The sequence below is a fragment of the Schistocerca gregaria genome, chromosome 5, assembly GCF_023897955.1.
Source record: "Schistocerca gregaria isolate iqSchGreg1 chromosome 5, iqSchGreg1.2, whole genome shotgun sequence".
In the NCBI taxonomy this organism is placed as follows: domain Eukaryota; kingdom Metazoa; phylum Arthropoda; class Insecta; order Orthoptera; family Acrididae; genus Schistocerca; species Schistocerca gregaria.
In genome coordinates, this window is record NC_064924.1 from 353,155,374 (window position 1) to 353,181,345 (window position 25,972).

Consider the following 25,972-nt stretch of genomic DNA (forward strand, 5'->3'; position numbering starts at 1 on the left):
TTTAGGGGCACTAGGAGTAAGGGGAATGGTCCTCAAATGGTTTCATTCATATCTAGAAAACAGAGTACAGTCAGTAGAGATCACACATGTCTCCAGTGGATCAAAGTACATTGAGAAACATATATCTGATCCACAATATATCATTATTGGGGTCCCCTCAAGGAAGTTTACTGGGCCCAGTATTGTTTCTGGTGTATATAAATGATTTCCCACAATGTATCAGCCATGGAGAGAAGATATTGTTTGCTGATGACAGCAACATGGTAATCACCTGTAAGACACCAGCACAAATGCTGGAAAATTCTACTGAAGTGCTGAGGGATGTTCACAAAGGGTCTCAGGAAACAAAGTAACTCTCAACATAAAGAAAACAAATACAATATGCTTTAGAATGAACAGAAAACAGAGTCCCTTAAATTTAAAACTAGATAACATCTCCATTTATGATGTACCTACAACAAAATTAGTAGGGTTGCACATTGATGGCCAAATGAAGTGGAATGAACATGCTATGAAACTCTCGAAAAAGAAATGCACAACATGTTATGCACTTAGAGTCCTTGTATCCGCTTGCAGTAATGAATGTTTGAGAACTGTATACTTTAGTTGTGTTCAGTCAGTAATCAGTTATGGTATTATTTTCTGGGGAAGCAGTGCTCAGAATTTACAAACAGTATTTAAAATGCAAAAGAGAGCAGTAAGAATTGTAACAAAAAGCAATAAGTGGGCCTACTGCAGAAAACTTTTCAAAATGTTAGAAATTCTAACTGTTCCTTGTGAATTTATATTCGAAACCATAGTGTACATCAGCAAAAATATAGAAAATTATAGCACAAATAGCAGTTTTCATAACTGTAGTACAAGAACAAGTCACTGTCTTCACTTATACAGGAAGAATAAACATATGACTCAAAATAGCTTCTTCTATGAAGGTATAAAACTGTATAATAAACTGCCACAGAAAATAAAAGAAATAGATAACATGTACCGTATGAGGAAAAATCTTAAATTGTTTTTGCAGGAACATTGATTTTTCATTATAAGTGAATGCCGTAGTACAAAATGATTGTAAATAACTTTGTTTCACAATATTTAGCCATATATAATGTTTTGATAAGGAGCAAAAATGATTGTAAATAACTTATATGTCACAATGTTTAACGACATGTAACAACAAACTGTATAACTATATGAATGTACACAAACTGACAACATCTATAAATTTTAAAATGTCCACAGATAAACAAATAAATAAATAAATAAATAAAGTAAATGAATAAAGACTCAGTGGACCACTAGGTGTGTGCTGGCTAGCTTACAAAACTCCATCCTGAGAACCACAAACTCATTGGATTACTGCCTTTCTATATCTCTACTTTTTCGTTATGATGGGAAAGGATTTCCAGTTAGCTCTTAGTGACTTCCATGTTATCATGCACCTTAAAAAAGTAGCTTGGCTCCCAGTGCTATGGTGAAGAACTTTAAGATGTTGTCATTGGCTAGCTGCAATCTTAGGTTTCAAAATATTAGCCAGAGACAGTTTATTAACTCGTTAAAAAGATATGGTAAATCCTTAAACCTGATTCTTGTTATTTAAATGTAATTAATACAGAGGTGTAGTTTTAATTACAATATTACGCAAAGGATCGATTGCTACTCATCATAAAACAGAGATGTTGAGTCGCAGACAGGCACAGCAAAAAGACATCTAAACATTAAGCTTTTGACCAGAAGGCCTTCTTCTGAAATAGACAACATATGCACACACAATCAGGCAAACACAGTTCACACACATGTGACTGGCCAAAAGCTTATGTTTCTGGTAGCCCTTTTGTGTGTGTGTGCGCACGTGTGTGTGCGCTTGCGTGCGTGCGTGTGCCTGGTTGTGACTCAAAATGTCTGCTGTTGTTGAGCAGCATGGTGAGTAGCCATCTATCCTTTTCATAATATTGTCATTATTCCATTGTGGGATTTGCAGAGGTGTGTTTTAAATTTTTAATAAATTTGATTGAATTGTTTTAGTATTTTATTTATAGCCTAGATGAATTTAGTTTCTGGTTCATCCTTGTAATAATGATAGTGTCTTACCCAAAGGAAATCTCAATAATCCATCTATCATGTCAATCACTTACTATTCTTTTATAATTTTTTGTTCTTAATGACAGCTATAATTAGATTATTCTGCATGAAAAAAAAATTTCAGGTTGATGTTGTTACCACGATGGAAGAGGCAGACATGCATTGAGTGTCCACCTGTAAGAGATGCAGCTACGGGAAAAGAGTATTTGTATTCATTTTATGAAGATGTAACAAGGATACAAGTTGTTGTTGACTTGGTACTGTCAGTACAAGACACAGTAACAAGTGTCATCGCAGAGTTGGCACAATATCTTACTAGGTATTGACATAATTACTTTCTTGTTTTCATTGTGGTATATGTAAAATAGATTGGGCCATCTTATTTACTGATTATATGCAGAAATGCATAAAATTTCTAAATTTTAGAACCAAAAACAGTTCATCTGGTAAGACAACAAAAATGGTTACATGAGGCAATATGAATAATGAGCTAGGTAGCCATGTTACCCAAGGCCTTGAGTCAAAGGCCAGGACAAAATTAAAATAAACAACAAAATAATAGTTATGGAAATTTGAGAAATTTAGTTCCACATTTAACAAGTTACAATATGGAAAAAGTGGACAGTTATGAGTAAATTAATATAACATTAAAGGAAGACATGAAAAAAAAATAGTGTGGCAAGATTAATGTGAAATCTATGAGAAGAGTCAAAAAACATAAATAAATATATAACTGTGAAGAAGTGAAAAAACAGCCGCAGTGAATGTATTCAAACCATTGGCTACTTTGAGGGGTTTGGGGGGGGGGGGGGCTGAAAAGGGATACACCAGAACATTGCTGGTGTACTGCAGAAATCAAACATGCTCATTAGAAAATATACCCTCATCGAAGCTCTGAGGCTCTAGCCCTGGAAAAAGTGATATAATTTTTCTAACTTTCTGTAACCGTGCTAAAAAATGAGGTCCATCCTTTACTACACACATCAACAAAAGTTTTGCATCACCCTGATATGCATTTATTTATTTGCATTTTCTTTGTACGGAGCCAGCACAATGATGGCTTTTACAAAAATCAAACAGGATAATATGACAAAAATTATATTTACAGAATGTGTTACATACTACAATAGTTGCATCTTATTTTATATTTTTATTATTTTGTCTGATATGCAACTGGTTGATATCACAAGTGCTGTCTTAGAATTCATTGAATGAATACAAACATTTTTCTGTTAGAAAAGATAATAAGTTTATTGTTGAAATCAGTCTCATTATATGTTCTGAAATAGTTTGGCAGTTTGTTAAACCATTGGTGTATGGGCTCCTATCTGTCATTTTTAATTTTGTCCTTTTCTAAAAGTAGTTGTATTTTGTTCTGGTGGTGTGCTCATGTACATCACTACACTCAATAACTTCAATTGGTTGACTCATAAAAACATAAGTAATTTAAATATCTATTAAGAGTATGTTGTTAAGTGAGTAGCTTATAGTCAAAGATGGATATTTGTCATCTGTACCAAACTGAGAAAATGAAGTGTGGAGCTAATATATTTCCATGCTGCTTTACGCATCATTAACTTTAATTCTGCAGGAGTGGTTGTGCAAAGAACCCAATATCAATTTAATTAGATAAACAGTTTAAAATTGTTTTTGAAAATACAGATGTATGTCTTTTTAACCAAAATGTGTAGATGTCCACTTTTGGTATGAACATGCTTGCAGGTGTCAGTTTTCAATGCACAGGGATTTACTTCATAATCCTGTGAATCAGTTGGGAAATTGTGGGAGGTGAATAAAATTAAGTTTTAATTTCTTATTATGTTCTCGGAAAAAGTAAAAAAAATAATCTGAGTGTTATGTACAAAATAAGATGAAGGCACTGTTGGCCAAAAGCTCATTCCACTCTTGAACCTTTCTTTTATTTCCATCATTGCTTCTTCGATGTACAGATCGAACAGTAGCAGGGAAAGACTACATCCCTGTCTTACACCATTTTTAGTCTGAGCACTTCATTCTTGGTCGTCCATTCTTATTATTCCTTCTTGGCTCTTGTACATATCATATATCACTCATCTCTCCCTATAGTTTACCCCTATTTTCCTCAGAATTTCGAACATCTTGCACCATTTGACATTGTTGAAGACTTTTTCCAGGTTGACAAATCCTGTGAACATGTCTTGATTTTTCATTAGTCTTTCTTCCATAATCAACTGTAACGTCAGAATTGCCTCTCTTGTGCCTTTACCTTTTCTAAAGTCAAACTGATTGTCATCTAGCACACCCTTGATTTTCTTTTCCATTCTTCTGTACATTATTCTTGTCAGCAACTTGGATGTATGAGCTGTTAAGCTGATTGTGCGATAATTCTCGCACTTATCAGCTCTTGCAGTCTTCAGAATTGTGTGGATGATATTTTTCCGAAAGTCACATGATACGTCGCCAGAGTCATACATTCTACACCCCAGTATGAATAGTTGCCACTTCTCTCAATGATTTCAGAAATTCTGGGGGGATGTTATCTATCCCTTCTGCCTTCATAACTCTTTTAAATTCTGATTGTAGTTCTGGATCCCCTATCTCTTCTAAATCGACTCCTGTTTCCTCTTCTATCACATCATAAAAATCATCCCCCTCATAGAGGCTTTCAGTGTATTATTTCCACCTATTGACTCTCTCATCTGCTTAACAGTGGACTTCCTGTTGCACTCTTTATGTTATCAACCTTGCTTTTAATGTCACCAAAGGTTGTTTTGACTTTACTGTATGCTAAGTGTGTCCTTCCGACAATCATTTCTTTTTCAGTTTCTTCACTTTTTCATGTTGTCATTTCATCTTAGCTTCCCTGCACTTCCTATTTATTTATTTCCTCAGCGACTTGTATTTCTGTATTCCTGAGTTTCTTGGAAAATTTTTGTATTTCCTCCTTTCATTGATCAAATGAAGTATGTCATCTGTTATCCATGGTTTCTTCACAACGACCTTCTTTGTACCTATGCTTTTCTTCCCAACTTCTGTGATGGCCCTTTTTAGAGGTATCTATTCCTCTTCAGCTGTACTGTCTACTGAGCTATTCCTTATTGCTGTATCTATAGCCTTAGAGAACATCAAACATATCTCTTCATTCCTTAGTACTTCTGTTTCCAACTTCTTTGTGTATTGATTCTTCCTGACTAATTTCTTAAGTTTCAGCCTACTCTTCATCGCTACTGTATTGTGATCTGAGGCTATATCTGCTCCTGGGTATGCTTTACAATGCAGCATTTGATTTCAGAATCTCTGTCTGTCCATGATGTAATCTAGCTGAAATCTTACTGTACCACCCAGCCTTTTCCAAGTATACCTCCTCCTGTTGTGATTCTTGAACAGGGTATTCACTATTACTAGCCGAAACATGTTACAGAACTCAATTAGTCTTTCTCCTCTCTCATTCCTTGTCCCAATCCCATATTCTCATGTAACCTTTTCTTCTATTCCTTCTCCTACAACTGCATTTCAGTCTCCCATGACTATTAGATTTTCATCTCCCATTACGTACTGTATTAGCCTTTCAATAGCCTCATATACTTTCTCTATCTCTTCATCTTCAGCTTGCGCTGTCAGCATATATATCAGAACTATCGTTGTTGGTGTTGATTTGCTATCGATTCTGATAAGAACAACCCTGTTACTAAACTGTTCACAGTAACATGCTCTCTACCCTACCTTCCTATTCATAATCAATCCTACTCCAATTATATCATTTTCTGCTGCTGTTGATATTATTCTAAACTCATCTGACCAGAAATCCTTGTCTTCTTTCCATTTCACTTTGCTGACCCCTACTATATCTAGATTGAGCCTTTGTATTTGTGTGTTCAGATTTTCTTGTTTCCCTACCACGTTCAAGCTTCTGACATTCCATTCCTTGATTCGTAGAACATTATCTTTTTGTTGATTATTCAGTCTTTTTCTCATGGTCACCTCCTCCTTGGCAGTCCCCTCCTGGAGATGCGAATGTGGGACTATTCCGGAACCTTTTGCCAGTGGAGAGATCATCACCACACTTTTCAGTTACAGGCCACATGTCCTGTGGGTACACATTACATGTTTTCAAGGCAGTGGTTTCCATTGCCTTCTGCATTCTCATGCTGTTGATCACAGCTGATTATTCCGCCTTCTGCCTTTAGGGGCAGTTTCAAGCCCCTAGGATAAGAGAGTGCCCTGAACCTCTGCCCGCTCTTCCGCCCTCTTTGACAAGGCCATTGGCAAAACAAGGGTTACTTCTTGAAGGCATTACCTTCAAACAAATCTGGGATACAGCTATTTGCTCTTGCAGGCATCATTCTATGCCAACCTGTTCATGGGCCATCTAGAGTAGTCCTTCTGAAACATTCAGAATCAATAACTCCACACCTGGTTCAGATTCATTTGTGACATCTTCATGATCTGGATCAAGGGTGAGGACACCCTATTTACATTCCTCCAGGATCTCGCACCTTCTTCCCCATTCACTTCACCTAGTCCTACTCAACCCAATAAGCTAGCCACCTTCCTTGTTGTTGACCTCCACATCAAAGAGAACTACATCAGGATCTCTGCCCATATCAAACCTACCAACCACCAACAATACCTCCACTTTAATAGCTGTTGCCCATTCCATACCAAGAAGTCCCTTCCATACTGCCTAGCTATCCATGGCTGGCACATCTATAGTGGTGAGTGGTCCCTGTCAAAATACACTGGGAGTCTCATTGAGGCTGTCACAGACCATAATTACCCTCCCAACCTTGTACAAAAGGAAATCTCTTGTGCCGGAACCCACCAGTCACCCACCACACCAAAAGGCCCACCATATGGCCACAGTAGAGCATTCCCCTCATTACTCAGTTACCACCCAGGACTGGAGCAAATGAATCACATTCTCCTCTGGTAGTGCCCCGAATAAGGAATTTGCTACACACTATCCTTTCCAACCCTTAACACAGCCATATTCTGTCATGCACCAAACCTACACAATATCCTCATCCATCCCACACTGCTCTTGTTTCAAACCACTAGCCTCCTGGCTGATATCCCTTTAACAGACCTAGATCGAAGACCTGTTCGTACATCCCCCACCGCCACAAATTCCTGTCTGGTCACAAGCATCACCTATCCCATCAAAGGCAGGGCTACCTGTGAAACCAGTCAATGATCTACAAGCCAAGCTGCAACCACTGTGCTGCAGACTATGTGGCCATGACAACTAACAAGCTGTCTGTCCGCCTGAATGGCCACTGACAAACTGTGGCCAAGAAACAAGTCAACCACCCTGTTGCTGAGCATGCTGCCAAACATGACATCCTTCATTTCAATGACTGCTTCACAGCTTGTGTCATATGGATGCTTCCCACCAACACCAGATTTTCTGAAATGCACAGGTGGGAACTACAGTATGTCCTACATTCATGTAACAGTCATGGCCTCTACCTTTGTTAGTCTTTGTTCTCACCCTCTAGCCCATTCCCTGTTCCCATTCCAGCACTGCACAGTCTTCTATTCCACCAGCGCACCCACAGTCTTTTTACCTCACTCCTTTTCTACTGACATCCCTTTCCTCCCTACCCCACCCTCTTTCTGACCCCCTGACTGCACCAGGCTGCCGTACCCTCTGTCCATCTCTCCACCTCATCCCTGTATGTTTCCACAAGCAGCACTTCACCATGTCTCTCTGCTATCCTGCCATCCCTCCCTCTCTTTTCCCCAGCCCCTCCTTACACCCACAACCCGGATGTCTACCCTATCATATGCATCTGCTTGCAGTGTGGTATCAGCAGCCAGAGACTGTTGTCTTGTGTGTGTGTGTGTGTGTGTGTGTGTGTGTGTTTATGAGGTTTTTTTTTTTTTTAAGTGAGTGTAAGTTTGTGTATGTTTTGTCTCTGACGAAGGCCTTGTTGGCTGAAAGCTAATTTTCTGACAGCCTTTTTGTTGTGCCTATGTGCGACTCAACATCTCTGCTATGTGGTGAGTAGCAACTGTTGTTGTTGTGGTCTTCAGTCCTGAGACTGTTTTGATGCAGCTCTCCATGCTACTCTATCCTGTGCAAGCTTCTTCATCTCCCAGTACCTACTGCAGCCTACATCCTTCTGAATCTGCTTAGTGTATTCATCTCTTGGTCTCCCTCTACGATTTTTACCCTCCACGCTGCCTAAATTGGTGATCCCTTGATGCCTCATAACATGTCCTACCAACCGATCCCTTCTTCTAGTCAAGTTGTGCCACAAGCTCCTCTTCTCCCCAATTCTATTCAATACCTCCTCATTAGTTACGTGATCTACCCATCTAATCTTTAGCATTCTTCTCCAGCGTCACATTTTGAAAGCTTCTATCTATTCTCTTCTTGTCCAAAATATTTATTGTCCATGTTTCACTTCCTTACTCCATACAAATACTTTCAGAAATGACTTCCTGACATTTGAATCTATACTCAAAGGTCTCTTTAATTTTCCTGTAGGCAGTATCTATTTTACCCCTAGTGAGATAAGCTTCTACATCCTTACATTTGTCCTCTAGCCATCCCTGTTTAGCCATTTTGCACTTCCTGTCGATCTCATTTTTGAGACGTTTGTATTCCTTTTTGCCTGCTTCATTTACTGCATTTTTATATTTTCTCCTTTCATCAATTAAATTCAATATTTCTTCTGTTACCCAAGGATTTCTAGCAGCCCTCGTCTTTTTACCTACTTTATCCTCTGCTGCCTTCACTACTTCATCCCTCAGAGCTACTCATTCTTCTTCTACTGTGTTTCTTTCCCCCATTCTTGTCAGTTGTTCCCTTATGCTCTCCTTGAAACTCTGTACAACCTCTGGTTCTTTCAGCTTATCCAGATCCCATGTCCTTAAATTCCCACCTTTTTGCAGTTTCTTCAGTTTTAATCTACAGGTCATAACCAATCATGTGGTCAGAGTCCACATCTGCCCCTGGAAATGTCCTACAATTTAAAACCTGATTCCTAAATCTCTGTCTTACCATTATATAATCTATCTGATACCTGTTAGTATCTCCAGGATTGTTCCATGTATACAACCTTGTTTTATGATTCGTGAACCAAGTGTTAGTTATGATTAAGTTATGCTCTGTGCAAAATTCTACCAGACGGCTTCCTCTTTCATTTCTTAGCCCCAATCCATAATCCCCTATTTTTCCTTCTCTCCCTTTTCCTACTGATGAATTCCAGTCACCCATGACTATTAAATTTTCGTCTCCCTTCACTACCTGAATAATTTCTTTTATCTCATCATACATTTCATCAATTTCTTCATCATCTGCAGAGCTAGTTGGCATATAAACTTGTACTACTGTAGTAGGCATGGGCTTTGTGTCTATCTTGGCCATAATAATGCGTTCACTATGCTGTTTGTAGTAGCTTACCCGCATTCCTATTTTTTTATTCATTATTAAACCTACTCCTGCATTACCCCTATTTGATTTTGTATTTATAACCCTGTATTCACCTGACCAAAAGTCTAATTCCTCCTGCCACCGAAATTCACTAATTCCCACTATATCTAACAGTAACCTATCCATTTCCCTTTTTAAATTTTCTAACCTACCTGCCCGATTAAGGGATCTGACATTCCACGCTCCGATCCGTAGAACGCCAGTTTTCTTTCTCCTGATAACAACGTCCTCCTGAGTTGTCCCCGCCCGGAGATCCGAATGGGGGACTATTTTACCTCCGGAATATTTTACCCAAGAGGACGCCATCATCATTTAATCATATAGTAAAGCTGCATGCCCTCGGGAAAAATGACGGCTGTAGTTTCCCCTTGCTTTCAGCCGTTCGCAGTACCAGCACAGCAAGGCCGTTTTGGTTAATGTTGCAAGGCCAGATCAGTCAATCATCCAGACTGTTGCCCCTGCAACTACTGAAAAGGCTGCTGCCCCTCTTCAGGAACCACACGTTTGTCTGGCGTCAACAGATACCCCTCCGTTGTGGTTGCACCTACGGTTCGGCCATCTGTATCGCTGAGGCACGCAAGCCTCTCCACCAACGGTAATGTCCATGGTTCATGGGTTCTCGGTTAACCTTGTAAAACTGATTGTTCAAAATTCCTATATGTGCATACTGATCAAAACTTGACTTGGAAATCACTGGTTATAGAGATTCTGTTTGCTGTTAATAGTGTTTCCATTTGATTGTACAGCATTGTCACTGGTTGTCAGAAAGTATTCAGATTTGATGTGTTTTGTTTATTTTTCACACATGGAGTGTATGAAATTATTTACTTGTACCTATGATGATGTGACATGTTAATGTGTCCTATGATTTAATAATAATTCTCATGGAAATGGAATTTAATTGCTGCAATGATTTTTTTAAAGGTGGCGAAAATTCAGAAAGCTTTGGATGTTTGATAAGACTCTAACAAATGAAAGGTTTGCTGCCAACAACCCTACATTACTTGCTTATGATGAAAAATTTGGATATTATACTCGTGTCATAAATGAAATTCAAGATATTCAGCCATATGTAGATATTAAAAGTATGAGGTAAGTTTAGAGCACATTCTTCTCCATATAATGAAAATGGTAGGTAATACATGTTCAGTAGTAAGCCATATTGTCTGTTGTTGTAGTAGCTGAACAGCTCATTCACTTATTAAAGCAATGATACTGCATTTCAAATTTGTGACATATGTTAAAACTTGCATTCAGAAATGTTGATTAGTGTAAGTATAGTGTGCTGAATTAAAGTTCCATATTTTAAGAAAGGCAAAATGGAACATCAATAACTATTATCCGTAGCTTTTGTTATGCAATTCAGAGTATGATAATCATTCTTAGATGAGTTAAGAGAGGTGGAGTTTATGATCTCCAGAAGGCGGTGTAGAGTTTTGCATTGATGTTCTAGTTTGCTAATACTTTGTTTCCAACTAACAGAGATAGATTACATTGGTGAACTGCATAACATGTTGTGTAGAAGATTATTAGTTCTCATAATGTAAACCAAAGCTTAAAAATATTTCAGTGTGGTATGGCTTAATTCAAAGGAAACCGAAGTACACCAAAGAAGAAAGTAATCAGCAGTCCTTTCAACACTCCATGATGTCTTTGGAATCAAACATGAATTAATGTTCTGAGATTATATCTGAGATTATACTGATCAGCCAGAACATTACGACCACTGACCTGTCGTTGATAGAAACCCATCCAGGGAATAGCAGTGTCTCCTGATGAGGAATGACTGCTCATCAGACACACATACAGTGCACATAGTATCAGTGAGCATGCTCTCCATGTGAAGAATGGGGAATGTGTATGATCTATCTGAGTTTGACCAAGGGCAGAATGTGATGCCCAAGAGGCTCGGCACAAGCATTTCAGAAGCTGCACAACATGTCAGTTGTTGGAGGAGCTGTGGTGACTGTCTTCAACACATGGCGAAATAAAGGTGAAACCACATCCTGACATCATGGGGTTGGCCGGCAACCCATCAATACAGATGTCAGATGTAGGCTTGGCAGACTGTCAAAACAGGACAGGCAGCAAACTATGGTGGAACTAACATTAGACTTTATTGCTGAGCAGAGTACAAGTGTGCCTGAATATACAGTGTACTGAGCACTCCTAATGATGGGCCTTCACAACTGATGACCCAAGCATGTGCCAATGTAACAACATGCCATCGGGAACTATGACTGAAATGGGCATGTGTGTCAGCATTGGATCTTGGCATAGTGGCAGAGTGTTGCATGGTCTGATGAATGCTGATACCTCCTTCATCATGCTGATGGGAGAGCGTGAATCAGTTATTTTCCAGGGAAACAGCTGCTTGAAATCTGTACTGTTGGATGGAGACAAGTTGGTGGTGCCTCCAATATGCTTTGGGGTACATTCACAAGGGTATCCATGGATCCAGTGGAGCGCATGCAAGGCATGAGGACAGCCAAGGAGTATCGTACATTGGTTAAAGGTCGTGTACACCCCTTTGTGACAGTCATGTGTCCTGATGGCAGTGGCAGTTTTAAACAAGATGATGTGCCATGTCACAAGGCCAGGAGTATGATGGGGTTCTTTGAAGAACACACCTCATGGGGATCTGAATCCGATTGAACTTATCTGGGATGTGCTCAGAGCTCATCATCCCCCTTCCTCGGAATTTATGGAAATTAGGTGACCTGTTTGTGCAGATGTGGTGCCAACTACATCCATCAACCTACCAAGGCCTCATTGCTTCCATGCCATGACGCATCACCACTGTTACCAAAGCCAAAGGCAGACATACCAGCTATTATGTAAGTGGTCATAATGTTCTGGTTGATTGGTGTATACCGTATATGAAAAGTGAAAATTGTGTGCTCTTTTTGAGATCATATACAAAATTATGGAGTAATGAGAGGAAGTTAGTTGCAAGATATGGCTTTCATTTTCCTCCAACTGCTTCTGTTAATGTTCAAGGTCTATAATCTGTTAGGTGAAGTCATTGGTTTGAGTGAGTTGGTAACATAAGTGTGTAGTATACATCTCTAGAATAAAAAGTCTTAAAATATTCATACATAAGGTTGAATTACTGCAACTACTCAGTCTATGTACATTTCCAATGAAAAATAAGTATATACTTCAAGTCCTAATTGAACCCACAGTTTTAACTTATCTTGAATATTTGTGATAACACTGATTCTATGGAGAACCCATAACTCCTTGTAATAAATGACTAGTTGAAGCTTTGAGTTGATCCACGAGGCATGCATGAAGAGCAAAATTTGTAGTGTACTGTCCACAAAATGTACTTTTTTGGGCACACAGTTTTAACTTCCAATGTGTGTTGCATAGAAGTACAATTACATTCATGGGATTATTTATTGTAACATATAATCATGAGCTTTCAGTCACTTGAAATGTCATTGCCCATGATCGTTTTTATGACCATGTCTTCATACTAGAACATTGCATCTATGTGGCAAGCCCATGTGAGTGGCATTTATTCTCCAACACTCGCCCTACAAGCAGTGCAGAAATGTGGCCAACAGCCTCCTCACTCACCATTGTGAGGACAAGCACTCACTGAATGTGAGGTAGTAGACAAGTTTCCAAGCCATGTGGCTAAGGAAACATGGACACACTACAGCTTGATCACAACATAGCAGTACTAATGGGCCCAGTAAGTGTTGGAAAACATTTTAAATCAGAATTTCTGTTAACTGTCAAGTTTCCATGTTTACTCTAGAGATAGTGCATTCTGAATAACTCAGATCTACCAGGTGTTACCATAGTGACTGAGTATACTATGTATAACAAAAGTAAAGTGATAATCAAATATTAATGTAATTGAAGGTCACTGATATAGATGTGGAGCTACAAATTTGTGTTAATGAATGTTGTTGTTGTTGTTGTTGGGGTCTTCAGTCCTGAGACTGGTTTGATGCAGCTCTCCATGCTACTCTATCCTATGCAAGCTGCTTCATCTCCCAGTACTTACTGCAACCCACATCCTTCTGAATCTGCTTAGTGTATTCATCTCTTGGTCTCCCACTACGATTTTTACCCTTCACGCTGTTCACCAATGCTAAATTTGTGATCCCTTGATGCCTCAGAACATGTCCTACCAACCGGTCCCTTCTTCTTGTCAAGTTGTGCCACAAACTCCTCTTCTCTCCAATTCTATTCAGTACCTCCTCATTAGTTATGTGATCTACCCATCTAATCTTCAGCATTCTTCTGTAGCACCACATTTCGAAAGCTTCTATCTATTCTCTTCTTGTCTAAACTATTTATCATCCATGTTTCACTTCCATACATGGCTACACTCGATACAGATACTTTCAGAAAAGACTTCCTCTCACTTAAATCAATACTCAATGATAACAAATTTCTCTTCTTCAGAAAAGCTTTCCTTGCCATTGCCAGTCTACATTTTATATCCTCTCTACTTCGACCATCATCAGTTATTTTGCTCCCCAAATAGCAAAACTCCTTTACTACTTCAAGTGTCTCATTTCCTAATCTAATTCCCTCAGCATCACCCGACTTAATTCGACTACATTCCATTATCCTCGTTAATGAATAGCGGATGAAATAGTTGTTGCATTCAGTCCAGAGCTAAAATTGTACTGACAGTGAACATGTTTTGGACAGAGCAATTGAAAAAGATTGACAATGAGGAGTGTGAGAGGTGGCTACAATTGTCAATTTTGTTTATAATTAACAAGAAATTTCAACCAGCTACACGGTGGACTCTCATGAATAATTTGAACAAATGAAGTAATAGGACCCGAAATTGCACAGACCAGAAATAGAAAAGAAGTGCAAAGCATAGTGGTAAGGGAAGCACATCTTACACATGGACACTGCAGTTCACAGACTATGTGCAGTTGAGAATGATTGGATGACATTTACATGACCATGAACAGTGCTCACATGGCTGTGACATTTGGTGACACAGCAATGGTATTTTTGGCAATTTCTGCCAAGCTATGCAAAGTTTATTCATGCTTTCTCTTGCAGACTGCACCTTCATGAATCACATTCCTGCATTATCTTGTACTTTTTCTCCTGCAATGTTCTGTTGTAACAAATCTTGTAACATGTGCATTTAACATTCAACTTTCATTGAAAATAAAGTACCTGAAGGCAGTTTCAGTAATATTTCCCATACAAAAGAACCAAATCACTACTCTTCCATTTGGTGCAATTTAATTGACTATTGATGGATATGCAGGGATTTGACACTCTTCCATGTCAGAATGCCACAGTTTGCAAAGCTTCCACACCACAGCACAGTAAGTAATGTAATTTTAGCAGTCCCACCTAGAGGGCATGATGTGTGCTATTTGTTGAAGGTGTGTGTCGTCCATGTCCTCAGAATACATTCAAAAATTGGAAAATAATGCTTTACAGAATTTTGATAGGCCATGTGAAGGTGGAAAGAGGGATAATAGCATGTTACCCCATAGAGGAAGGAAGGAAAATCTTTGATCAATGATGTTGAGACTGATGAAGGAAAGAATATAGACAGTAAAGACAGTCACCCAATCACAGCTCACACCCCATGCACCCTTCTGTCAAATGGCAAGATCAGTGAGCCCTAGCAATTAATCTTCAGCCATCCTACCTAATGGCTATTGCTCACCTTCGCCTTCTTGAAAGGTTGGTCCAATGCCATTCTGTTTTAAGACCAAGATTGTTACACCCTTCCAATTGTAATTACTCCTTAGCACCTAGTTGTGATTATGAGATGTGCCTGGCTCATTTGCTGTTTCATGTACCCAATGTCGCCATTCTCAGGTGAGAATACTGTTTGCTAAATCTCACCAGAATCAATTTCTCCCATGAACAGTGCCCCTTTTCTACACTACAGAGAATCAGAGCACCTGTAATAGAAATTATTGCTGCTTCCGCATAACACAAAATGGAGGTACAGCACCCCAGTGGTGAAAGCTGGAAGGAATGATGAATCACTAACGAGTATGTGCTTCTGCCAGTCAAGTAATTTATAAAATAGTTCAATGTAGAATAACATTCCATTAAATTTTTTTATTAGTCTCTCAATCATTCCATGTAATGAATCTTTTTACCATATATATGCTACAGAAAGCTTATATTATAAACATTTGTTCTATGTTATTTTATACTTTATTTCTTCCCGAACTTGGATTTTGATGCTCATTTCATCTCCCCATAACTTTTGGTGTTTTCTGTCATTCATCCCTCACAGTCCCTTTTATCATTCTGGATATCAATCTAACTTATTCATTCACACTAACAATGAAAAGTTACAAGTTTTTATTCCAAAGAAATGAGTATTTTCCACATCATTAATCTTTGAGAACAAGCATCACAGAATAGTATCATAACACAGTAGCGGAATGGCATAGACAGTATAGTATTGGCAGATTTGGATGGTTCTATGTGTATGTCTAAGAATTTCTTTAACTCAGCAGTCATTAGTTTAGATTTTTCACGTGCCTTCATCAAAAATAAATCCCCAATTTTCTCTTATTTCTTTTTCACCCGACTATTGTGTCTAATTTTTTTCCAGTTTACCCATGCTTTTTCATTACCTTTTCACTATAGTATCAATTTCCAGTGCTGAAATAAATGTAAATTCTGGAAGTTAAGCTTTTTTTTATTGAATGTATGAGGAGAACCTACTGGTGGAGTATTGCAAGCTGTTAATGACAAAAACTGGGAACATGCGCAATCCAAGTAGGATGGTTATGGCTACAGTACACTAAACACAGCTTGTGGATGTCTCTCATGTATTTTGCTGGAGGTTTAGTAGATGGTGATCTGCTGAAATCAAAATGTGCTTTATGGCTGCTCTCTTGATAAAGGATTTCCAAGCTTTTGAAACAAATAGATATCTAGATTAACCACAAGCTTACAAGAAAGGTTCATATCTCTCTCCCCATAATTAGAAAGAAAGAAGAAGGAAAAGACACTCAAGTTGTGCTACATGGCCACGAGGTGTGTGGGAGGGCAAGATAGTGACAATGAGCAACCCCTGGGGCACTTGCCATGCTCCAGCAGCACAAGGCTTGCTCAGGTTAACTGAGCTGTGGCCCTGCCTGAGTTACTTTTCTAGTTACTCACAGGATTACTTTGGAGCCAAATCTAACAAAAAGTACCCCTGATGGGAAGGATGTACTTTCAGGCAGCACCAACTCACAGCTGACCAAGATAGTTTGGATGGTCAGCCCATAAGAGAAAAAGTATCAAAAATATAAGACACGGCATTACCATAACACCTCCATAGTACTCAAGAGTGGAGAGGGGACATTTAAAAAGGTCTTCTTTTTCTGTATGCACTAAGATGTGGAAGAAATTGCTGCATCTTAAAAAAGCATAAAATGGCTTCATAGTGTTACATTACTAGTGTAAACAGTGACATCACACCAAGTATTTTAGCAACATTAGGTGGCTGGTCTGCAGCTTGTGATGTAGTGGTTAACATTGCTGACTCTAGTCCATAGGGTCCCAAGTTTGATTCCTGGTGGGGTCAGATTTTATCCCCTCAGTGACTGGGTATTTTCTTATCCTCATCATCATTTCATCACCATTGACATGCTAGTCACCAAAGTGGCATCAAGTAAAGAAAACTAGTACTGGGCAGCTGAAATACTCCAGATTGAGTCTCGCAGCCAATACTACAATATATTCATTTCATTAGGCAGCTACCATATAATAGCCAAAATGGATAATCCTCTTTTCTCTAGCAAGAGTGTAGTTATCTGCCCAGATATATTGGACAGGTCCCAAAGAATTACAAGAACAATGGAAAACAATGTTGCTACAGAAATGAAAAAAAAATATGAGAAAAGTAACTGGTTGTAATGGGAAAACACCAATATTTATGTTAACCTTCGGTACAACTGTACTGCTTTAACATATTACTGCAGTTTATATCCACCTTAAAGTTTGACCACACATCCCAAACCTGATCTGATGCTTCAAATGGCAAACATTTGGCTGCATTGTTGTGGAATGTTACAGTAGAGCTGCATGTAGGAGTCGTTGAAGGCCAGCACATGAATCAAGTTAATCTTGTATGGCTGCTCCAAATTTTTTAAATCATTCTCTTGATCATCCTAAGTGGAGGAAAAAGTGCTTCATTTATACAAAGAAGTGAAACATTCAAGAGATGAAGGTGACAAGAAGAAGCTCCTATGACAGTGATACTGCAAGGGACTTATCCAGATCATCTTCATCTTCTGTGTCAAAATTGTCTTTGTCCTGAAGCATGACCCTTTACATTAGTGGCACAGTTTCATGCATAACAGTCTTGCTCACCTACACCTCTATGACCTTGGCAATCTGTCTTGCATTTGCAATATATTAGCTGGAAACGCCTTTTGGGAGTGGGGTATTTCATTGTGGTAATGGCAGCCAACCATATTTTTTTGTTAATGTCCACCCAAAATACCTGGATCCAACTAGATTTTTATCCAGTGCTGCACCAAATGTGTGTTACTGAGGTGCAGATTCAGTGGAAGGATTTGGAGCCATGTTTACTGATGGTTTGTAGGCTAATGACACATATTGCTTATACCTCTTCTTGTTGAAGTTGCAGTTGGGTGGTTACCACCATAAAGGGCAACCAGAGATTCCTCACATGCTCCTGCTATATTTTTGGCTGGGATGAAGAAGCGGTGAGCACCGACAACATTACCAACAGAACAATTCATCAACGTGGTGGAACAGGCCACTCTTGCACTTCCATGTGATGCTGCAGAGGAAGTACGACAAGAAAAATGCCATGTACTCACCCGGCCAGCTACCTCAAAGCCAAACATCTCCAAGCAAGAGAGGAAAGCACTGAAGCAGCTCTGAGAAGATGCCAAAACTGTTGTCCATCCAGCAGATAAAGGGAATTGCACGGTCCTACTACCATGTAATTCATACAAGCAAAAATTGTATGACCTATTAGAAGACAACACCTACTGGAGAATCGAAGACAATTCTACCAACAGAGTGAAAAGGAAGACTATTAAACTTCTCCAGCAGACCTTCGAAGATAAGAAGGCGGTGAAGAAATTTTGTCCACGAGCAACTGCATCCCCTAGACTTTGCAGACTACCTAAAGTACATAAGGATGGATTGCATCTCCACCCGATTGTAAGCAACACTGAAGCACCAACATATGAATTGGCAAAACACCTAATGTCAATGCTCAGTCCCTTTGTGGGCAAATGTCAACACCACATCAGAAACTCTGCACTTTTCATCCAGCAGCTCCAGAACTTCCAATTGGACCAAGAAGACCTCATGGTGAGGTTTGATGTGGTATCCCTCTTTACTATGGTACTTCTAAGAGAGTCCCTAAGCCTCAGGAGAAAACTTCAGACCAACAGTAATGAATGTTTTCGAATTTGTACTTACGTCAACATACTTTCTGTTCGATGGGAGCTACTATGAACAAACAGATGGAGTAGCGATGGGCTGTTCGCTATCACCAGTAGTGGCCAGTATGTTTATGGAGGCTTTTGAAGAAGAAGCACTCAAGTCAGCATTCTACAAGCCCTCTTGCTTCTTTTGATATGTAGACGATACATTCATAATCTGGCTGCACAGACAACAACGCCTCCAAGACTATCTGCAGCATCTGAACTCACTGCACCAAAATATCAAGTTCACAATGGAGTTAGAAAAAAACAACCAGCTTCCATTTCTGGATGTGCTCACCAAGCAAAGACCAGATGACACAATAGGACACTGCATCTACTGTAAGCCGACACATACAGAGTGGTCCATTGATTGTGACCGGGCCAAATATCTCACAAAATAAGCATCAAACAAAAAAAACTACAAAGAATGAAACTCGTCTAGCTTGAAGGGGAAGCCAGATGGCACTATGGTTGGCCCGTTAGATGGCGCTGCCATAGGTCAAATGGATATCAACTGCATTTTTTAAAATATGAATCCCCCTTTTTTATTACGTATTTGTGTAGTTGTTGTTGTTGTTGTTGTCTTCAGTCCTGAGACTGGTTTGATGCAGCTCTCCATGCCACTCTATCCTGTGCAAGCCTGTTCATCTCCCAGTACCTACTGCAACCTACATCCTTCTGAATCTGCTTAGTGTATTCATCTCTTGGTCTCCCTCTACGATTTTTACCCTCCACGCTGCCCTCCAATGCTAAATTTGTGATCCCTTGATGCCTCAGAACATGTCCCACCAACCGATCCCTTCTTCTAGTCAAGTTGTGCCACAAACTTCTCTTCTCCCCAATCCTATTCAATACCTCCTCGTTAGTTATTTGATCTACCCATCTAATCTTCAACATTCTTCTGTAGCACCACATTTCGAAAGCTTCTATTCTCTTCTTGTCCAAACTAGTTATCGTCCATCTTTCACTTCCATACATGGCTACACTCCATACAAATACTTTCAGAAACGACTTCCTGATACATGAATCTATATTCGATGTTAACTAATTTTTCTTCTTCATAAACGCTTTTCTTGCCATTGCCAGTCTACATTTTATATCCTCTCTACTTTGACCATCATCAGTTATTTTGCTCCCCAAATAGCAAAACTCCTTTACTACTTTAAGTGTCTCATTTCCTAATCTAATTCCCTCAGCATCACCCGATTTAATTTGACTACATTCCATTATCCTCGTTTTGCTTTTGCTGATGTTCATCTTATATCCTCCTTTCAAGACACTGTCCATTCCGTTCAACTGCTCTTCCAAGTCCTTTGCTGTCTCTGACAGAATTACAATGTCATCGGCGAACCTTAAAGTTTTTACTTCTTCTCCATGAATTTTAATACCTACTCCAAATTTTTCTTTTGTTTCCTTTACTGCTTGCTCAATATACAGATTGAATAACATCGGGGAGAGGCTACAACCCTGTCTCGCCCCATTCCCAACCACTGCTTTTCTTTCATGCCCCTCGACTCTTAAAACTGCCATCTGGTTTCTGTACAAATTGTAACTAGCCTTTCGCTCCCTGTATTTTACCCCTGCCACCTTTAGAATTTGAAAGAGAGTATTCCAGTCAACATTGTCAGAAGCTTTCTCTAAGTCTACAAATGCTAGAAACGTAGGTTTGCTTTTTGTTAATCTTTCTTCTAAGATAAGTCGTAAGGTCAGTATTGTCTCACGTGTTCCAATATTTCTACAGAATCCAAACTGATCCTCCCCGAGGTCCGCATCTACCAGTTTTTCCATTCGTCTGTAAAGAATTCACGTTAGTATTTTGCAGCTGTGACTTATTAAACTGATAGTTCGGTAATTTTCACATCTGTCAGCACCTGCTTTCTTTGGGATTGGAATTATTATATTCTTCTTGAAGTCTGAGGGTATTTCACCTGTCTCATACATCTTGCTCATCAGATGGTATAGTTTTGTCAGGACTGGCTCTCCCAAGGCCGTCAGTAGCTCTAATGGAATGTTGTCTACTCCGGGGGCCTTGTTTCGCCTCAGGTCTTTCAGTGCTCTGTCAAACTCTTCACGCAGTATCTTATCTCCCATTTTGTCTTCATTTACATCCTCATCCATTTCCATAATATTGTCCTCAAGTACATCGCCCTTGTATAAACGTTCTATATACTCCTTCCACCTTTCTGCTTTCCCTTCTTTGCTTAGAGCTGGGTTGCCATCTGAGCTCTTGATATTCATACACGTGGTTCTCTTCTCTCCAAAGGTCTGTTGAATTTTCCTGTAGGCAGTATCTATCTTAACCCTAGTGAGATAAGCTTCTACATCCTTACATTTGTCCTCTAGCCATCCCTGCTTAGCCATTTTGCACTTCCTGTCAATCTCATTTTTGAGACGTTTGTATTCCTTTTTGCCTGCTTCATTTACTGCATTTTTATATTTTCTCCTTTCATCAATTAAATTCAATATTTCTTCTGTTACCCAAGGATTTCTAGCAGCCCTCGTCTTTTTACCTACTTTATCCTCTGCTGCCTTCACTACTTCATCCCTCAGAGCTACCCATTCTTCTTCTACTGTGTTTCTTTCCCCCATTCCTGTCAGTTGTTCCCTTACGCTCTCCTTGAAACTCTGTACAACCTCTGGTTCTTTTAGCTTGTCCGGATCCCATGTCCTTAAATTCCCACCTTTTTGCAGTTTCTTCAGTTTTAACCTACAGGTCATAACCAATCATGTAGTCAGAGTCCACATCTGCCCCTGGAAATGTCCTACAATTTAAAACCTGATTCCTAAATCTCTGTCTTACCATTATATAATCTATCTGATACCTGTTAGTATCTCCAGGATTCTTCCATGTATTCATCCTTCTTTTATTATTCTTGAACCAAGTGTTAGCTATGATTAAGTTATGCTCTGTGCAAAATTCTACCAGCCGGCTTCCTCTTTCATTTCTTAGCCCCAATAGTGTGGAAAGTATGTAAGACTGCAATAATTGAGACAGCTAGGGAGGTTTTAGGTAATGTACGGTCTCAAAGGAAGGCAGATTGGTTTAATGAAGATGGTATGAGAAGAATTGAGGAGCATAACATAGCACGAATGAAATTATTTCAGAGAAGAACTACAGAAAATCTGAATGAATGCAATGAGAAATGCTGTGTAGTTAAGAGGGTTTGTAGAAAGAAAGAAAGAGCACTAGAAAAGAAAAAAATGAAAAAAAATTGAACAGCTAGGAGAAGAGAAGCAAGTACATGAAATGTACCAAAAGATTAGAGAAGGAAAGGCTGGGTTTCAAGCCAGAATGAATATATGTAGAAATAAGGAAGGGGATTTGATAGGGGAGAGTAATAAAATATTTGACAGATGGGCAGAATACTTCCAAGAGTTACTGAACCCAGAAGTAGAAGAATTAGAACAAGAAGAACTAGTGAAAATAACTTATTATGGACCAGAGGTCTTAACACCAGAACCCACACTGGAGGAAGTGATACAAGCCATTAAGACCTTAAAAAGTAATAGGGTACCTGGAGAAGATCAGATCCAGGCATAATTTCTCAAATAAGGTGGGGAAGCATTGTGGATACAAATACATAAAGTAATACTGAACGTCTGGCAGGAGGAGAGCACCCCAATGGAGCTGAAAATGGCTATTGTATGCCCCATACATAAAAAAAGGAGATGAATTAAACAGCCAGAATTACTGAGGAATATCCCTGCTAAATACTACATATAAAGTGTTCTCCAAGATCCTAAGTAGGAGGCTTACTCCCTATGAGGAAGAGAGAATTGGAGACCATCAGAGTGGCTTTAGAAGAAATAGGTCAACAACTGACCAAATATTCACATCAAGCATACAATTGAAAAATGTTATGAACATCAAATAAACATGCATCAACTTTACATTAGTTTTAAACACGAATGACATTGCAGAATGTGATGGAAGAGGCAGGAATACCGAAGAAGCTCATTAAACTTACTATTATGACCCTCTGTGAAACCAATTTTAAAGTAAAAATACAGGGTGAAATCTCCAGAAAAGTGGAAGCGAAGAAGGGACTGAGACAGGGTGACAATATCTCCTCAGTGCTATTCAACCTCTGCCTAGAAAAAGTCATATAGAGATAAATAGAGGAGGAACTATTTTTAATCATTCACTGCAGTACCTGGCCTACGTAGATGATGTGGCATTACTCACATGAAACACCACAGTGCTGGCTGATGTCTATCGACAACTGGAGAGAGGTGCAAGGGAACTTGTCCTGGTAGTCAATATTGAAAAGACCAAATATATGGCAATGACCAACCAGTGAAACCTACCAAAACTCAGGATAGTCGACAAGGAGTTTGAAAGGGTGAGAGACTTCATATAACTTGGATCAATTATCACAGAGACAAAAGACATCAGCAGCAAGGTGAAAGCGAGAATAGCAGCAGGTAAGAGATGCTACTTTGCTACACTACCCATACTTAGGGGCTCGCTTCTGTAACAAAAATCTAAAATCCTCATTTACAAAACAATTATAGGACCAGTTGTTATGCATGGTGCCAAGACATGGACTATGACTGCAAATGAGGAAATGATCCTTAGCATTTGGGAGAGAAACTTCTGCATAAAATATATGGCCCAATATACAATCAAGAAGGTTGGCACATTCGTACGAATGCAGAATTAGAACAACTTTTTGAAGAACCTTACATTTTCACTACCATTAAAATAAGAAGACTGCGATGGGCAGGACAAGTGGTCAGAATGGAGGAAGACAGAACATGTAAGAAGATTTTTGATGGCAAGGCTGGAGGCAGACGATGCAAAGAATATCCGAGAAAGAGATGGATGGACCAAATTGAAGATGACATGAAAAACCTGAGTGTCTGAGGCTGGAGACGGAAAGCCATAGACTGGATAGAATGGCAGGATCCATGCCAAGACCCTCCAAGGGCTGTAGAGCCAAGGAATAGAAGTAGAAGGAGACTTCTGGGAAAGTGCAGCATACCCCCTCTTACAGCCATAGTGAGGAAAGGGATTTGATGAGCTTGAATAGGTATATGGCTCATCCAATGTCTGAACACTTTTTTAATGTCACTGCTTCAACCAGATGAACTTCACAGTCCCATAAAATCTACAGAATTGTAGAGGTGAAAGTAATGAGGAAATAGACAATTACTCATTTCCAGTTTCATTAAAATTTGGTTTAATAGAGTTTATTCAGACAGATGGAGGAGGCTGTACTCATTCCTTTACTGAAACCAGGCAAGGATAAAACCAGCCCTATCTGTTATTGGAGCTTTGCTTTTACCAGCTGCATTGGCAAATATTCCTAAGGGAATGGAGAGCCTCTGCCTTGTGTGGGCTTTGAGTCACAGAATAGCCTGATCCTACCCTTTGATAACTGAATCCTACTGGTATTGGTGATACAAAAGTCTTTTATGTGCGAAAACTGGACAGTTGATGTGTTTTTTAACTTGAAAAGAAAAATCATATGGCACCACTTGGAGATAATTTTGGCAATTTTATGAATGGAGATATCTGGCAGTTCTTATTTAGTCTTTCCTCAAGGAATGTCAACCTCTGCTACCACCTTGTCCATATTCTGTCAGACTGTTATCTTTTTAGGAGACTGGAGTTCACCAACTATTTACAATAGTTAAAAATGGCTTCTCACTTGGTCTGAGCTGCAAGAGATGGCGGTCATATTTTTGTTAGGTGTGTTTCTTGTGCGAATGAGTGTGGGTGTGTATTTTCTTTTCTGAAGAAGGCTTGGCCAAAAGCTAACTGCATAACAGTCTCTTCATTGAGCCTGCCTGCAACTAGACATATCATCTTTATAGTGAGTGAACTCTGCCTTGTTCCTTATATTGTTGTACTCCAAATTCTGTTTCTAAAAGCTTTTTCTTAAAAATTAGTCCTGTATGTATGCTTGAAAATGACAAACTGTCAAAATGAAAATCATTACTAATAAATATTTTGATAGCCATAAGCAATATTTATCATGTTCAAAAATAAAAAGATATTAAACTGTTTCACAAAATGTTTCCAGTTTTGAAGTGGTGGGAACATGCATATTGTAACAGTATAATATGGTACATTTCCTAATACTGATTCTCAAGCACTTATAAGTATTTGAAAATTTGAAAGAAAACTGCCATCATGCAGAAAATAAGGCAGAAGAAAGGCCTGTAATAATACTATATATGCTGTTATCAATTTTCATGTATTGGGATGTGTCAGCTACTACAATGCTGTTTGTTCCTTTACAATTAAGATATAAATTTAAGATAATAAAAAAGCTATTTTGTGTAAATCAATAGATTTATTAACTCTTCTTACAGGATAAACTTGAAACCTATCATAAACGCAGTCATCCATCATGCAACTGAGTGGAAGGCTCAACTTGGGCAAATACTAGCAAAGAAGACAAAGTCCAATATGCAAGCTTTCAGAGATAGAATGATTGTATGTTGATGCAAATTAAGAAAATAATAATAATAAAATGTAATATTTAGTTTTTTTTTTTAATTCTGTGCAGTGCTGACTATATAAAAATATTTTTACAGGATGTGAAGACAAAGCTAGAGCAAAAAATTATTTCATTAGAAACCTTCAAAGATGTATTGCAGGCAATAACTACAATACAGAGAACATCCATTCAAGCAGAAATAGACTACTGTGAAATGCAAGAGACATATCGTACATTGCACTTACATCAAATTGAGGTAAAACTGAGTAATAATAGTTAACAGCAATGGCCTGTACTCGGATGAGTAATAACTGGCTCATAAAGGCTTATGGCATATAAAATCTTGGTGTTTGTGTAAATTGTAAGAATTGAAGGCGAAGATGATGAAGACAGAACAATCCATATTTATATTTTCAGTACTGACCTTTTCCTTGGTAAACGGAAAATTAAAAGTCCTGGGATGCAGGGATGTTGTTGTTGTTGTGGTCTTCAGTCTTGAGATTGGTTTGATGCAGCTCTCCACACTACTCTATCCTGTGCAAGCTTCTTCATCTCCCAATACCTACTGCAGCCTATATCCTTCTGAATCTGCTTAGTGT

At 38.9% G+C, this 25,972-nt stretch overlaps 1 protein-coding gene across 1 annotated transcript in view; it reads left to right on the forward strand.

The window, feature by feature from the left end:
• LOC126273341 (dynein axonemal heavy chain 10) overlaps nucleotides 1-25,972 on the forward strand; it is a 1,458,287-nt gene that overhangs the window by 543,799 nt on the left and 888,516 nt on the right. Inside the window, exons 96-99 of the mRNA XM_049976887.1 lie at nucleotides 2,204-2,398; nucleotides 10,424-10,591; nucleotides 25,246-25,369; nucleotides 25,471-25,629. Coding sequence (XP_049832844.1) covers nucleotides 2,204-2,398; nucleotides 10,424-10,591; nucleotides 25,246-25,369; nucleotides 25,471-25,629 — 646 coding nt within the window. The remainder of the gene's footprint in view (nucleotides 1-2,203; nucleotides 2,399-10,423; nucleotides 10,592-25,245; nucleotides 25,370-25,470; nucleotides 25,630-25,972) is intronic.